Here is a 17,820-nt window from a genome sequence, read left to right as displayed (position 1 = left end):
TTTTAAAAAGATTGATGAAGATGGGAGAATGGACTTATTATACTAACTGGAAAACAATTTAGACTAGATTTCCTGGAACAATGGATCTATTTTGGAAAAAAGATTTATTATATCTAACCAGAGAGCTGACAAGAGATTTTGGTTTACAGAGAGACTGTCTCAACAGTGGATATGGTGCAGATATTTACAACAGAGGTTTAGGATATTGGAAGGTGAGGTAATTCCTGGGAAAGCTACTCCCAATAAAAATTTTAAGAGAAAGTTTTATTATTAAGAACCCATTGAAGATATTTGATCCCAGATGGATCATAGATAATGATTATGATGATTTGTGGCAAATAAGAAGCCACTGTAAACTTTCTATGAATTAAATACAATAACTAATTGTTAACAGAGGGCTTTGAAATTTGCTATTGATTTACCTGCTAACTACTTTAGCAGATGGAGGACAGGCAAAGATGGTTGAAAATAGATGTAGAAGTCTACAAACTATGGTCCTATTTTGCAAGGGAAAAACCTAACATTGTAATATATTTATCAGTAATGAACCAGGGTGGATAATATATGCACATATGTTTTTGTATTTTGAATACACATTTTTAAAAATATTTTGTCTATTTTTGTTTGTTTTTTGTTTGTAAATTTTGCCTGGATTTTTTTGGAATTTGTATTTTATCTTTCTGAACAAAATAAAAAAAAATCTTTTTAAAAATCCTAAAAAACAGAAATACAGTTCATCATTGGGGGGAAAAAATGACCCTTCAACAATGCACCTATCTAACTAGATATCGGATTCCACATGAGTCCCAAGCCTAGTCACATTATCAGTTTTTAAGTGATTTTTGAGGTATCGAAACAGAAGGGTCAAGTCTAATTTCATGAGGTAGAATACTCCATAAAGTGGGTGACATAGCAAAGAAGACATGTCTTCTGGGACCCACTAAAGGTAGGCTTATGTCCATGTTATTTAATCTGGATTAAATATGTATGTATTACTCTTGCAAATATAGAATATATTTGATATAAACCCTTCTTAGTTTCATTATATGGAATTTTTCAAAATGGAAAAATCATATTTATTAAATAAATCATATTTATTTAACAATTGAATTATAATTTCTGGGTTCAGATGACAGAGTAATTACCAGCAACTGTTTAATTGGGAATTAGTTTAGCAATTCCTCCTCTAAACAGTGAGACATATGAATGCAATGGCTAAACCAAATTTATAGCGGTCTGACTCCTGCGAGTCCCTTGGACTGCAAGACGAACAAACAAGTCAGTCCTAGAGGAGATCAACCCTGACTGCTCTTTAGAAGGCCAGATCCTGAAGATGAAACTGAAATACTTTGGCCACCTAAGGAGAAGGAAGGACTCACTGGAGAAGAGCCTAATGATGGGAAAGTTTGAGGGCAAAAGAAGAAGGGGACGACAGAGAATGGAGTCACTGAAGCAGTAGCCATGAGTTTAAATGGACTCCAGAGGATAGTACAGGACAGGAAGGCCTGGAGGAACGTTGTCCATGGGGTCACGATGGGTCGGACACAACTTCGCAACTAACAACAACAACAACAACAAAAATCTTTTTCTTTCATAATTATTCTGGGAAAATTGTGAAACTTATCCTAAACTATAAAATGAACTCTTTCATTGTCATGACCTATAGCTGGACAAAATGGTATATCATAAGGAACTATTTTTGAAGCAAGGTACCTCAAATGGGTGGACCTTTCAGAATGTGTCCAAAATCTGGGACCCATGACTTCTGAGGGAATGAAATTTGGGAAAGTTCTGGCAGCTTCCTTATTACTATCTGCTGCTGCTTTGTTATGCTGCTGCTGTGGTTACATGATCTTCATTTGCAAAATTCTATGACAATTTCCCAGCCAGTCTTATAACTTCCTACAGACAATTTCCCACAATCAACTTACCGTAACCAACTCGTCAAGGATAACTTGCTATGGGACAACTGAATGCTGTATTAATTGTTTCATTCAACTACTTTTATTATTCAGTTTCTTTGAAATTACTGTAACTCTTGTATTTCTGGATTGACTTTCTTTATATTATTATTATTATTTTATTTACACAAAATGACAGTATACACAGCAAACAAGATAACTATGCTGGATTTCGTATCACAGATCACTAGTCGAACACTTCCCAAGCGTTTAGGACTGTGTGATGTATCGGCGAATTATGCGAGCAGATCCCAGTAAGGTGGCCTTCTGCAGCTGACCAATGGTGATCTTGTCAGCGCCAATTGCTTTTAAGTGCTTGCCTAGGTCTTTAGGCACAGCTCCCAGTGCCGAGTACCACTGGAACCACCTGCACTGGTTTATGCCAAAGTCTCTGCAATTCGATTCTCAAATCTTGATATCTGGTGACTTTTTCAAGTTGTTTCTCATCGATTCTGCTGTCACCAAATATAGCAATGTCGACTATCCACACTTTTTTCTTTTCCACAATGGTGATATCCAGGATATTGTGTTCCAAAACTTTATCAGTCTGTATTCAGAAATCCCACAGTAGTTTTGCATGCTTATTTTCAATCACTTTTTCAGGCATATGATCCCATCAGTTCTTTGCTACAGGCAGTTGGTAGTTGTGACACAAGTTCCAGTGGACCATCTGAGCAACTGTGTCAGTCTGAGCTATTGTCTTGTTTGTAGTCAGCCTGAGCTATTTTAGTCAGTCTGAGCTATTGTCTCAGTATACACAGCAAACAAGATAGCTGTTCTGTTTCCCTCCCCCAATACTCCCAACAAAGAGTCAGTCAAAGGCCTTCTTTTCAAGTTTATTTACATAAATAAATGTTCTGGCCACGTCTACCCACGCACCTGCCAAATCTCTGGAGATAACAAGGAAATTATAGATAAGGCCAGAGTTACTTACGAATATATTCTTCCCTCCATTGAAACAGTTTGCCTGCGCAAATTCACTGCTTTGTCCAAGACAAAAAGCCAAGAAGTTCTGCCTCCTGCTTTATAGCCCCTGTGGGTGTTACTCCATGACTCATCATTCTTTGACTTTGTCTCAACACCTCCTCTGCTGCACGCGCCAGTCACGTCTGCGCAGTCTTGCATCAAGCCAAGATTGTTCTTGGGGCGTTGCCAAATCAGAAGAAGGCCCAGGGGAATCAGGCCTTGCCAGCCCCTCCTCCTCCTCCTGGGTGGGTGCCAGGGAGGGAGAGGGCCCAGGGGAAGCAGGCCTTGCCAGTTCCTCCTCCTCACTTTCTGAATCATCCTCCCCCAGGAGTCCGAGTCCGGGAACCTGGGTCACAACAATAGCTATGCTGGATTTCGTATTACAGATCACTAGTCGAACACTTCCCAAGCGTTGTTTTTTTTTAATTATTACTACTACTACTACTACTACTACTACTACTACTACTACTAATACTACTACTACTACTACTACTAATACTATTATTATTATTATTATTAGTATTATTATTATTATTATTATTATTATTATTATTTATCATCGTACTGTCAGCCATATGTTCAGAATGCGTTCAGCATTTTTGTCCACCTATCAAATCCTCACCAAGGACCTGGGGTAACAGTTCTGGATGTTTGATGGTGTTACAGATATTGTCGCAGGATGAAGCTGTCCTTTTGCAATTGACTGCTGACAAAATTGTCAATGCAAATGTTATTCAAGTGGATCCAGATTGCAGATTGTTTTTCAGATTGCACCCAAAGCACCTATTATTATTGGTACTATCCTTGCTTGCCTTTGCCACAATCGTACTATTTCTATTTGTAGGTTTTTATATTTTGTTATCTTCTCCAATTCTTTCTCTTATATTCTGCTATCTCCAGGCACTGCCACATCCATTATCCAGGCTTTTGACTTTCTTATCAACAATTGTTAAGTCTGGGGTGTTATGTATCAGGTGCCTGTCTGTTTGAATTCTAAAGTCCAGAACAATTTAGCTTCTTCATTTTCTATGACTTTCTCTATTTTATGGTCCCACCAGTTCTTGCTTGCAGGCAAATTGTATTTACTGCAGATCTTTCAATGCACCATTGCTGCTACTTTGTCATGTCGTTGCTTGTAGTCAGTCTGTGCAATCTTGCAGCAATTTACCAGGTAGTCCACTGTTTCTTCAGCTTCTTTGCATAGGTGGCACTTACTAGCTGTTGCTGTCTTTTCAATTCTGGCTTTATATGCATTTGTCCTTAAGGCTTGGTCTTATGCAGCCAGAATTAGTCCCTCAGTCTCTTCCTTCAATTTTCCTGCTCTTAGCCACTGATAGCTCTTGTTATTATCTGCTTTCCCTGCTATTTTTTTTATATAACTCGCCATGCAGTGCTTTGTCTTCCCATGCCTCCATTCTCTTCTTCATTGGGTCTTTCTTGTAGACCAGTTTTCAAGTGCATCTTCTTCAAAAATTCTCCTTCAAAAATTCTTCAAAAATTTTTTTTTTCTTCTTCAACCATCATATGTATTTGCAACATTCCAAGCCCATCTATTTGCCTTGGTAGTTAGAGTCTGTCAATGTTGCTGCAAGGATGAAGGACATGATTCATTGTCATTATTATTTTTATTATTCCCAATGATCAGCTGGGAGCAAACCGGTTCACTCTGATGATCAGGTGGGCCTGCCCACCCGCCCCTGAGCTTTACTGACCTATATCTTCTCATCTGATTCATATGGCAGAGTGAATTGCCGCACCTCAGCTGTTTTACTCCCCAACAGTAACGCAGAAGGTAAGTTTTTGTAAAATGGCGCATGTGTGCACAGTGAAGTGCATGATTACTGAACCGGTTGTTAAACCAGCAGGTTCCCACCACTGAGTTTTTCCCTACAGTTTCAGATCATCCATGTAAAGGAGGTGAGATAATCTGGCAGGTATTTTTGATGCTTAATGACCACGGCCTGAGTTATTCAGTATTGTTGAGTCAGGAAACAGTGCAATGACAAATGATAGTGGTGATAGTGAATATCTTTGAAAGATTCTTCTCTTGATATTAACCTCTTCCAGTCTCTCACCACTGAGGTGCAACTGTGTCTTCTATTGTGCCATTGATTTTTGCTCAAACTTTCTGATGTTTCTACTGACTCCTGTTATTTCTAGGCACTTGATTATTGTCATGTGGCAGAGAATCAAATGCCTTTTTGTTGTCAAGCCATGGTACAATCAGATTGGTCTTCCTTCTCTTGCAGTTTTCCAAAATCATTTTGTCAATTAGGAGTTGATCTTTTGTTCCGCTGCTATTGGGGCAGTTTCCTTTCTGCTCAAGTGGAAAGAAATTGCACACTAGTTAACAATTTGAAAGTTGTTGGTAAGCAAGTAATTGGCCTGTAATTGCCTGGTACTGCCCCTTTTGGTGGATCTTTCATTATCAGGTAGGTTTTCCCAGATGTTAGCCATTCTTTAATTTCATTTCTTTATAGTATGTTGTTAAACTGCTTAGCAATGAGTGGACATGGACCAGTTAAATGTTTCAACCAAAAACCACACAGGTCATCTTCACTTGGTGCTGACCAATTCTTGATCTTCCTTGCTCTTTTCTCTACCATTTCTGCTGTTATCACTAGTTCTTTCATTTCAACTTCTTTTTTATTCTTATCCACTTCTTTTAAACAAGCTGCATCCTTGCTATATTTCTTTGGGTTATCCCTATCTGCACCCAAAACTGCACTGTTTCTTCCTTTTTAGGTATTGACTGCATTGAGTTCTTGCTTGGTGCTTGTACTTGATATGACTTGATACTGACTTGGTGCTTATAATTGATATTGTAGTATTTGCATCTGTTAACGCTTGTGCTAGCTGTTTCTTTTGAACAAGCTTTAATGCAGGCAACCATTTCATAGATGCTCAGATACTTTGTCTCAATACTTTACTTCTTGTTCTTCCTGAAGTAGCAGAGAGATTGCCTGGTTTCCAAATGAAAACAATTCTATATTTCTGCTGGATGTCTCTACTATCAACTCTCCCTGATTTGCCTCTACATTCTGAGTTACTTCTGGCAAGGGTTTGGTTTCTTTGCCCTGGGTGAACCATTGCAGTTCTTCCAATTCTGCTTCTGTGAATGCTTTATTTCGTATTATAAATCAGCTTGGATCTGCTAACCTCTGTTCTGTTATGATTCTGGATGTTGTTCTTTCCAGAACTGGTGCATTTGTTTCGAATATCCTCTTCTGTAATAGCAGATCATTATTTCTTTGTTTTCAATTACTGTATATTGCAACAGGAAACAACTTTTCTTCCAGTAGTTCTGCAACTGTTGGCCCTGGTTGCTCAGCCAACAGTTCTGAATCCTGTAGCTCATTTATCACCCAATATACAGGAATTCCAACATCTAGTGCGAACCTTGTTAATCTGGGTGACATCCAAGCTGGTATGGCTTTCTGAAATTTATATCTCATCACATTTTTTATGAGAGAGACACTCTTTGTCTGACTCCTCTGATGAGAATTGTCCAGTATGGTTGAACCTGACATAGCTCTCATCTTCCTGAGAGCACACAAGCACTACAACCACACCAAAGTAATGCTTTACTGGGTATTATTACTATTATTATTGATCATTACAGTCAAACAGATGTTCAGCCTGGGTTTGGGATTTTTGTCTACCTATTGAGTTCTTACCAAGCACCTGGGATAGGCAGATGTGGATGTTTGATGGTATTACAGATACTGTTGTTGTTATTGTTGTTATGTAAGATTTAATCTTCAATTTGATTCAAAGTCTGGGAGTGGTAAAAACTTAACAGTTCAAGTCTTAACCAAGGACTTCAGAGCTGTTAAAGTAGCCATCTGAGGATGGCTGTTCCAAGCCACAATTCCCTTTAAATTAAATTAACTTTTGTATTTGTTGAATTATCCTATGGTAAGTTGTCCACAGTGAGTTGGCTATGGCGAGTTGGCTGCAGCGAGTTAATTATGGCCATTCTGTCTTACAATCCCTCATTCCCTTGTCCATCCAGAAGCAGAAACTTACTGGGAAAAGACAGGGCAGGATAGGAAGAAAAAAGAAGAGAAGGGACTGTGAGGAAGAATCTCCCACATACTGATCTTGACCTGCAACCCCCTCCCATGAGCCTTCTCTGATTTATCCAGCACTTCTTGCACACTGCTACGTACCCACCCTTTGCCATCCCCTGCATGCCTTCTATAATCTGTGCAGCACCTTTTGTCATTCTATGCAACCCGCACCCCTCTCTGAAGGCTTTCCATATGGCTTTCCATATGGCACTCCACAAACATCTTTCCTGATCCATGCTATGCTCCCACATTATTTGCTGTTTCCAAGTTCCCTACTTGACCTGTGCGAGGACATGGACCCTTCTTTATTATTATTGCTGCCCCCCCCCCCAGAGCTCATGTCACACAGACCTAGGGGCCTTCCCAGTCCCACACCATCTATCTATTCACTCCCTGATCCATGGCATATCTTTGGTGTGCCTGCCATGCCATCCAATCTCCACAGCTCCTCACACCCCTATGTACCATTTTTGACTCACACACTTCCATACACCACTCCTTCCCTCCCCCACGTACCAGCAGCCATTTATCTTCATGCTGGCCTTTGATTTGCAACTTTCTATTGACTGGCTTCATCATTTTTCAAGCTTCTCACCAGCAAAGTAAATAGAAAAGCCAGCAGGAATGGGAGGGAGAGAGGAAGGGAATGAAAGGATGACTGGGAGTGAAGGGAGAAGGAAGGAATATTTCTAATGCTCCCGACCAGTTTTCTACAACGAAACTCAATAGGGAAGCTGCCAGGAAATCAGAGGTTGTCCTAATAAATAAATATTTTCAAAGTGGTATTGAAAGAAAGGTATTGAGGAAGAAGATGTGAAACCCTCATTTGTCTCATAGGCCAGCTCTGGATTTTATTCATGGTTGTCCTAGAGATGGCTAAAAGCTAGAATACTTCACTTAATTATCTTTAGGTTGTTTTTTTATTCTGATAGAAAGCAGTTAGGAAATAGCCACATAATCATTAAATGTTTTGTTATCCTACCTTGCAGATACATTTGTGAAGTGCATGTATGATGAGATCACTACCCCTATTCTTCCTTTTCCACCCTGTACAACATAAAACATAAATATTTTCTATGTTCTTAAACTGGATATATTTTATCTTTATTCTATTTTTAATAACTGCAGACACTGTTTTCATTTTACATGACATTTTAGTATCATAACAAAGCTATAAATTACAGGAAAAAATCTAAATAGTGTTAATAATATTTTGTTAGCTATTCTAGGACAAGTCTAGGCATCTCTGCAATTTCTTACAGTATGCTCTGAAAGATTTTGAAAAATGTATGTTTCCAGCACGTAATAAACACATAACATTTCTTGTGATACTTATGATTTATAGCCAAGATTGCATTTAATGATTACTTTCACAATGTTTTGAATTCTTATTAAACATACTGCATGCATTCAGTACAAATTACTAACAGCAATTCTACTAGTCTTAACTTGTTTCATAATTACTCAGAGAAGAAAGCCAGCGAATATGACAGCTAATTTATGGCTGATTATAAATCAGTAAAATGGCATTGCAGCTATTTGTATAGGAAATAAAGAAAATTATAACATTTAAAAGCTACTGTCTGGTTATTAACAAAACCAATTTGGGATTATATTAGTTTTTTTCCCCTTTCAAAATTAAGGTGAAAGTTAATAGAAGGAGCAGAGCTAGAATCCAGTGTTCATGACTTTAATCCTCTGGTATTCTGAATAAAGGTTGCAAAATAGACTGTGTAATACCCCTCCTTTCTAAACTATTTGACTCCCAACTTTCAAATTGAATTCAAAGTGCTTGGTATTACATACCACATATTAATGTAGTTCATTAATAAAATTACAAATGAATTCCTATATATGCAGAGCCCTTCCTCTTAAAGGAATTAATGTCTTCATGCAATGTATCTTGGGATCTATTATTTGCTATTAATATGCAATTGTTATGGGTGACAGCCCAAAAATTATTAAAGGGAAGAAGTTCTTAGTTGTGACTTTTGTGCTCTAGAATTCCCTGCTTCTAATGTGTCTTCTCCAACTTGTTTTAAAAATAAGAGTGATGTGTTAATTTACCTTTTTTTTTAAACTTATTATACTAATTCAGTTGGGCTTCCATTAAGTTCCTAGCTCTTTCAATAGGGCCTATATGATAAGTACAGCATAGAGCAGGGGTGTCAAACTCAAGGCCCAGGGGCCAGAGCCGGCCCACAGCGTACTTAGATCTGGCCCACGGGGCCACCATGGAAACAACCCACGGTGCTTCTGCCAGCGAAAACGGGCTCCCAGGCTCCATTTTCGGCTGCCACGGACTCCCTTCTGAAACCCTCTGCCAGTGAAAACGGAGCTCAGGAGGGCCATACACTGCCCTCCTGAACTCCGTTTTTACTGGCAGAGGGTTGCAAGAGGCCATGGCAGCCAAAAACAAGATTCGGGAGCCTGTTTTCTCTGGCAGAGCGCTTGGGCCACCCAACAAGAGTGATGTTGAGCTGGCAATGCCCATCCTGGCCACACCCACCCCTGTACCCCGAGGTCAAACACAACCCTGATGCCGCCCTCAAAGGGTCCTTGAGTGGCTCAGGCTTTAAGATAGCCTGTTATTAAAACACAGCTGCTTGCAATTACTGCAGGTTCTAGTCCCACCAGGCCCAAGGTTGACTCAGCCTTCCATAAGGTAGGTAAAATGAGGACCCAGATTGTTGGGGGGGCAATAAGTTGACTTTGTAAATATACAAATAGGATGAGACTATTGCCTTACACACTGTAAGCCGCCCTGAGTCTTCAGAGAAGGGCGGGATATAAATGTAAATTTTAAAAAAATGAAATCCAGTTTGACACCCCTGGCATAGAGTGATCTGGTCCCTGATGGTTATTGTTGTGTTAATTACTTTTCCTGATGGGATAGATAGATAGATAGATAGATAGATAGATAGATAGATAGATAGATAGATAGATAGATAGATAGATAGATAGATAGATTTCCTGAATTTGTTTTATTATTTTTACTGATGTTTTTAGTGTTTTAGTTGTATAAGCCACTTAGAATCACTTTGTGACTGAGTTTACAGTGATCACCAGGAGATAGTTTGACCAGTTTCATTCTTATATGGAATCCTCAGACATGGGGATATTTTATAGGGTTCTGAAAAAATCATAAAATATATGATACCTATCCTAAGTTAGTTACCTACCCAAAAATACTATCGTGGGAAAGGGTGAAAAGAAGACGGGAATCTCCTATTCAATAAGTGTGGCAGATGGAGAAAATACAGAAACAATTTGGGAAAGGTGTGGGAAGCATTGGGGTTTTTATAGAATCATAAGAAGGAAGGGTTTTATGGGAACAGGGGGAAATGATCCAGAGAGAGAATTCTTAGGGTGGGATAAAACAGAGAGAGGAGAACAGAAGGAAGAATTGTACATTGGCAAATTGATATAAAAAGACTGAAATTAGAAGGGAGGGAGGAAGGAAGGGAGGAAAGATATTTTGCATGTCAAAAATATAAAATGAGAAAAAGAAATTATATTCAAAGGAATAGATTTGTATTTGTGGCAAATATTCCAGTTTAGGGGCTTCTCACACTTACAAAAATACTATTTATACCTGACACTGCCCTGTAACGTCTTTGACAGTTTCTCAGCCTACTAAAAAAATATAAAAGCTTCCACAAGTATAGCCTATGTATTTCTTCAGACAATGCATCTGAATATTTTATATGTTTTCCGTAACATATGGGATCAAAGTTCCACAAAGGACACGTAGCTATGATATTATAACTTAGTAGGTTAACTAAAGATTTGTAACTGCAATTACCCGGCAATGGATCACCACAATGTGCTGAGAGTGACTGTTCAACCAGGATTCCATAGCCTTGCAGATGCTGCATATCTTATTAAGGGATGGGGCATGGAGGTCAGGCCAGCCCACTTCCATAATCTGGAATAATTAAAAAGTGTTAGACATGGGTATAAAGGCAAACCTTTTTAGCCCATTTACACAATTAATACAAAGAATATATTTTAATTTCATAACAGTCTTTCCCACCTTATTTGCTCTCTACAAATAACTTTTATAAATGCTGTGCTTTAAGTACTCATCAGAATCACTTTTCACTTTTTTAAAGTTATTCAAAATTCCATATGAAAACCATAAAAACATTACAAATACAAGCCTTTATATATACACTAATCATCTGATTACCAGATGGGATTCTCAGAAACATTTTTCTAAGCTATTCAGCAATTCTATCTTGGTAGTCTAATATCAAATAGAGTTATGAGATTTACCAGAGAAGCTGTTAAATAATAATAACAACTCTAATGTTGTCCTTACAAACTCTAAATATAAAAAGTATTAATGCAAATGAGAACAGCTTTTGTGTATTGAGAAAAAAAAACGTAATCTGAGAGATAATTCAGATTCCTAGCAAAAATGGTGTGGTTCAATGAGTATACATATTTCAAAATTATTGTGGAATCAATAGTTGGACCATATAATTTCTTTACACAATAATCCACTAATCTAATAAGGAGCAATGAGGAATTATTTTCACGGGTATTTTTTGTTTAAAAATCAGCCTGTGAAAACCTGCTAACTGAAATGACAGTATCCCCCTTGGCAATTTTGCTGGAGACAGTCTGGTCAAGCATCCTCAAAAATTCTGCCTACAATGTAAAAAAAACAAAACAAAACAGAAACTCTGCACTTTAGTACAAGAACATGTTAATACCTTTGGGTCAAGCTTAGCAAAGTCATATCTTCTTTCAGAGAGGTTCAGCACCTGTTGCAGAGGAAAATATTTTTAGCATGAATTTAAAACTGCATCTAATATATTTGTTAATCAAGTTATGCAGATGTGATAGTTCTTTAAAGGCCTACAAATGTCATAACACAGGGGTATCAAACTGGGGGCCTGCCACACCCATTCCAGCTCTGTAAAGGCAAAAAATGGCATGATATGTCACGTGACGTCATGTGACGTGATTGAATTTGACACCTGTGTCATAATAGAAGAATGACAAGTTTGAATATTTGCATTATTTCAAAGTTATTTTCTTCTGATTTTGATAAAACATAGAGGAATAATTCAGAATTGACTGCCAAGATTTCTTTTTATGTAGGCATGATCCAACTCCACATAAGCATTTCTTAAGGCCACTGATTTCAATGGAAGAAACAAATACATTTTAAATTTACTCTCATTTTCATTTGAGCTAATTATTATTTTATTTCAATGCTGATATAAAGTATTATCCATTCCACAAACATCACTTTTGTTCTATATAATAATTTCCATTCTTATCTTTGCATTTCTTGTCTCAAATCAAAGTAATCAAGGCCTATCGAGGTAGGTATCTCTATTAATGGCTATTGTCATGTCTCCTAAAACTTAGATAACCTGCTCAACAGCTTGCAGGGGAAAAAATGGTCTTCCTATAAGCACGCAGCTAAGGACTATTAGAAACTGGATGCTCAACAAAATAGGTTTTGTAATGTATTTGAATTTTAAGAGGGAAATTTGGGCGGGAAAATGCACGTTGCTGATTGGCTGATGCCTCAGCCAAAATACTATTTAAAGAGGGGTTTTTGCCTGTTGGCTTTTGCTGGGACCACAATAAACCAAAGAGCTGTTGTCACTTGTATCGTCTCCTGCCTCTTCATTGCCCGAACTTAACATTGGCGACGAGGGTGGGATGTTGAAGGCAGTGAGACTAGGAAAAGAGCTGAAGGAGCAACGTAATTTCAAACCCAGCCAGTATCAAGAGCAGATACATAGCAATGTCTAGCTATACGCCGCCAGCGCCATTCGACCCAGCCAAGGAGAAATGGGGGTCGTACATGGCTCGTTTTGAGTGTTTCCTCGAAGCTAACGAACTGCAAGGAGTATCGGATAATCGGAAGCGCGCTTACTTCCTGAGCCACTGTGGGCCAGAAGTCTTCGACACCGCTGAATCGCTGTCGGAACCAACGCCGGTACAGTCGGTGCCATGGCAAACGCTACAGACAACGCTACGAGCACACTACACGCCGGTGCCATCGAAGTTTGTACAACAGTTCGAGTTGAGGCAAAGAGTTCAGCGAGAGGGCAAATCGATAAGCGTGTACATGGCCGCATTAAGGAAAGCCACAAACCACTGTGAGTATAGAGACTTGGAGGACTCTTTATTAGAACAACTCATTTGTAGGGTCAGGGACATCCGACTACAGAGGTGGCTGCTGTCGAAAAGCAACCTAACCCTGGCGATAGCCCTGGATGAGGCCAGGGCACACGAGATGTCCACCAAAGCGGCGGAAACCTTACAAAAGCCAAACACGGCGAATGCCGCAGCGAAAGCAATGCCAGTCCACAGCGAAGAAATCCAGGCCGAATCGGACAGTGAGGAAGAGGAAGAGGTTTTCCACACCGGGAGATCGGAGAGAGGCGACCGGGACGAGTGCGTGAGTTGTGGAGGCCAACACCAACGACAGAATTGCAGGTTCAAAGATGCGATTTGTCGGCGGTGTGAAAAGAAAGGACACATAGCTCAGGCCTGTCGAGCCTCCCAACCTTCCCGCCAAAGATTCAAACCGGCCAATCAACGGTCGACAACGGAACGGCCGAAGTGCAAACGATTGTCACAATCGGGGCGCTTTTAAATGCACTCGACTTCATTTCAGAGTTAGTGTAGCCCCCGGGTTATTCCAAAACCTAATGGAACGACTCCTACAAGGTCTACCGGGAGTAGTTCCATATTTTGACGATGTACTGGTATCAGCAGAAAACTTGGAAGAATTAGGGGTCAAATTGTGGAAGGTTTGGGGCATTTTTAGGTCTGTGGGGCTTAAGGTTAAACTCAACAAATACCAGATAGGAGTTGAATCTGTAGAATTCTTGGGTTACCGGATAGATAAGGAAGGCATCCACCCAACGGAGAGCAAAGTGCGAGCCATTAGAAGAGCTCCAACCAAAAAACAAAACAGAATTACAAGCATTTTTGGGGCTTGTGAACTTCTATGCGGTATTTTTAAAAGATAAGGCAACGGTAGCCGAATCGCTACATAAACTGCTAGCGAAAAAAGCTGTTTGGACTTGGGGCAGGGTTGAGGCTAAGGCATTTGAAGGCGTTAAGAATCTCTTGTCCAGCGATAGCCTTCTAGTTCAGTACAATGGGACGTTGCCACTAGTACTAGTTTGTAATGCATCACCCTACGGGGTAGGAGCTGTCCTCAGCCACAGGTTACCGAACGGTTCAGAAGCCCCTATCGCATATTTTTCCCGCATGATGTCCGCAGCGGAAAGGAACTATAGCCAACTGGACCGGGAAGCCCTGGCTATAGTTTCTGGGGTTAAAAAATTCCATGAGTACCTGTTTGGGCGGCAATTTGAAATAGTCACAGACCACAGACCTTTATTGGGACTCTTGGCGGGCGACCGTCCAACACCGGTTGCATTATCACCCAGGCTGACCCGTTGGACTATTTTCCTGGCAGCATATTCGTACAAACTGTTTCACCGACCGGGCAAGGACTCGGGACATGCGGACGCTTTAAGTAGATGCCCGTTGCCAGAGACTATTGAAGACCCGACCCCAGGAACGCCCGTCTTGTTAATTGACTTTTTGGACTCTGGCCCAGTCACATCTACGGAAGTGACTAGGGCATCTTACAAAGACATTGTCGTAAGAACTGTGATTGGTTGGGTGCAGAGGGGATGGCTCGCTGCACCGGGGATCGTTTCAAAGAGTTTACAAAAAAGCATTCGGAACTGTCGGTACAAGGGGGTTGTCTGTTATGGGGGGATAGAGTGGTTATTCCGGAGAAATTACGAGGGCATGTGTTGGAACTATTGCATGTGGGCCACCCGGGGATTGTGAGGATGAAAAGCCTAGCGAGAAGTTACGTGTGGTGGCCACAAATGGATAAAGACATTAGCGACCGGGTAGGGAAATGCCAAGCATGTCAAGAATCAAGGCCACTACCCCCAACAGCCCCCATAAGGGATTGGGAGAAACCCCAGGGTCCTTGGTCCAGGATCCACATAGATTTTGCCGGGCCGTTCCATGGGCAAACCTTCTTAATTGTGGTAGATGCCTACTCAAAGTGGTTAGAAATTTTACTCATGAAAACCACAACAGCGGAAGCTGTAATCACAGTCTTGAGGCATCTATTTGTGACACACGGGTTGCCCGACACTCTAGTGTCCGATAACGGCCCACAGTTCACGGCCACCCAGTTTGAGGGGTACTTGGCAGAAGAGGGCATCCGACATGTCCTCTCGGCACCTTTCCACCCGGCGACGAACGGACTTGCAGAACGTTTCGTATGCAGTGCCAAGGAAGCGCTATCTAGAATTAGCCCAGGAGATTGGCAATCCAAAATTGATACCTTCCTGGCAGTCCAACATAGAACCCCCTGTGTGACCACTGGCCGCAGCCCAGCGGAGTTATTAATGGGTAGGAGACTCTGGTGCCCCCTAGATCGGTTAAACCCAACATACTCCCCTGATGGGTACCAAAGCATAAAGGGAAGAACCAGAACAATGACAACAGGTGACCCAGTATGGGCACATAACTATAGTGAGGGCCCAGCGTGGCTAAAGGGAACAATTGTAGGAGTGACGGGCCCAAAGTCATATATAGTGGACATGGGGGACGGCCGAGTGTGGAGACGCCACATAGATCAATTACGAAAAAGAATACAAAACAATCCAGAAACCAGCCAGACCCTGACTACACAATATTTGAACCAACAGCTAACTCAACCCGAGGCAATCGGAGGACTTAGCTGAGTCTGAAGAAATCCAGCGACGCCAACCGGCTCCTCCGGAGGACAGCAGGGACGACTCTGCCAATAATCCAGGGCCGGATGGCTCAGTGGAGGAGCTGGGAGGAACAAACAGTCCCTCCGACCAGCTCGACTCACTCCCAGGGAATGAATTGCGCAGGTCAGAAAGAGTTAGGAGACACCCTGTCTACCTGCGTGACTACGTGGAAAAATAACATGCAATTGTTATGCAAAAACTATGTAAATATGGTAAAAAGTGTTCTGAGAGGGGAGGAGTGTAATGTATTTGAATTTTAAGAGGGAAATTTGGGCGGGAAAATGCACGTTGCTGATTGGCTGATGCCTCAGCCAAAATACTATTTAAAGAGGGGTTTTTGCCTGTTGGCTTTTGCTGGGACCACAATTAACCAAAGAGCTGTTGCCACTTGTATCGTCTCTTGCCTCTTCATTGCCCGAACTTAACAGGTTTCAGGTTTGATATCAGTGAAGTTTATTTCCAAGTATTTTTGAATTTGGAGATGTTCAATTTCATGTCTCATTAATATATTTTTCTCATACACAGAAAACTTAATATGAAACCTTATTTTCAGTACTACATATAGTACATTTTTTTCCTTTTTGTACACATATAAAAGAAACACATATGAAATACTTTATTTAGATATTTAAACCTGGGATTATAAAACAGCAGTTAATCTCTCATTTGAAGCAACAAATTATAAATACAAATTTGGAAGGCGTAGTAGATTATGACTTTTTATCTACTCAAGCAAAAGTTGTAAAGAAGTGAAAATTTAAGAAGGAAGAGGAGAAGTATGACCAGGATGAGGAGTTTAAGAAGTAAGGGAAGGAGAAAAGCAGGAAGAACGATCAAAAGGCAAGGAAGGACAAGCGAAGCAGAAAGGAGGAGGGTGGGAAAAGGCTGCGTAGAAATAACAAGCAACTAGCTGCTCCAAGCATCCAACTGGCTTCAGCAGAACAAGGAGCAACAAGCAGCAATCATCAGCTGACAACCAGCAAGCAAGCAGAGAGACATGAAGGAGAGACCAAGTAGCAACTGGTGAGCATGCAGAGACCGAGGGTATGAGTGGAGGCCTATGTGCAAGGGAGCCATGGTCAATGATTGAATATGCAGAGGCCAGTGTCAGCACAGAGTAACCAGCAAGTAGGAGACCAAAAGAGCAGAACCCAGTGCAGAACAATCAAAAGAAGAAAAAGGAGGAAAAGCACAGATCAAATTAAGCAAACTTTAAAAAGTAAAAAAAAGAAGAGGTGGATAGGGAGAAGGAATAGCAGAAAGGCAATGGGACATTTGAGAATGATGGCAACATACAACAAGGTGGATGAAATAGACAAAGTAAAGGAATGAGGACACTTTACTATTGTTTTATTCTGTTATATTAATTGTGATAATACACACAGACACACACACATATACATATATGTATACACAGACACACACACATAGTATATTCTCTCCATTTTTCTCTATGCATTTTACCAACTGTTTCATTTAAACACTAGCCACAAGAGAGAACTGAGGAGTATAAACAATTTCATTTCAACAATAGCTACAAGAGGAGCTGAGAACTAACTTTTAACTTTTATTTCATAAAATCCTCATAAATCCAATCTCATAAATCCAAAACCTCATAAATCCAGTCTCCATAAACATAATAAATAATAAGTATGTCCACTCACAAGAGTGACCAGAAGGGGTTGAAGTCGGGGAGGGGGAGCAGAGTAGACCTCCCTGAATGGCGAGGTGAAGCAAAGTAGACCTCCCAAAATGGCTAAGTGAGGTGGAAGCTTGCAGGAACCAACTGAGACCTCAGTGAACACCGGGGGTCAGAAAGAAAGAAACTGGGAAGAAAAGCTCTCCAGATGACATTCATACACAGGAGCTGAGGAAGCATCTGGAGAGAGCCATGCATGAAGATTGAGGAGGAGACAATCCAGGGTGAGGCAAACCAGAAAGATGAGTTGCTGGAGTACACGATCGAGTACTTGCAACCTCAAGGTGCATGAAGCCCTGGTGCAGATGACACAGATGGCTATCCAGCCA

General features: G+C 40.5%; 1 protein-coding gene across 3 annotated transcripts in view; it reads right to left on the bottom strand.

The window, feature by feature from the left end:
* TNS3 (tensin 3) overlaps positions 1–17,820 on the bottom strand; it is a 198,214-nt gene that overhangs the window by 130,508 nt on the left and 49,886 nt on the right. For 2 of the 3 annotated variants that reach the window (XM_058180998.1, XM_058180999.1), the window contains exons 6-8: positions 11,722–11,772; positions 10,806–10,928; positions 7,983–8,047 (exon numbers count right to left, since the gene is read on the bottom strand). In XM_058180998.1, coding sequence (XP_058036981.1) covers positions 7,983–8,047; positions 10,806–10,928; positions 11,722–11,772 — 239 coding nt within the window. Of the gene's footprint in view, positions 1–7,982; positions 8,048–10,805; positions 10,929–11,721; positions 11,773–17,820 lie in introns of those variants that run through there. The other variant, XM_058181001.1, reaches the window with a different exon arrangement.

This window comes from Ahaetulla prasina, chromosome 4 (genome assembly GCF_028640845.1).
Source record: "Ahaetulla prasina isolate Xishuangbanna chromosome 4, ASM2864084v1, whole genome shotgun sequence".
NCBI lineage: Eukaryota > Metazoa > Chordata > Lepidosauria > Squamata > Colubridae > Ahaetulla > Ahaetulla prasina.
This window is presented reverse-complemented; position numbering and strand designations above follow the sequence as displayed.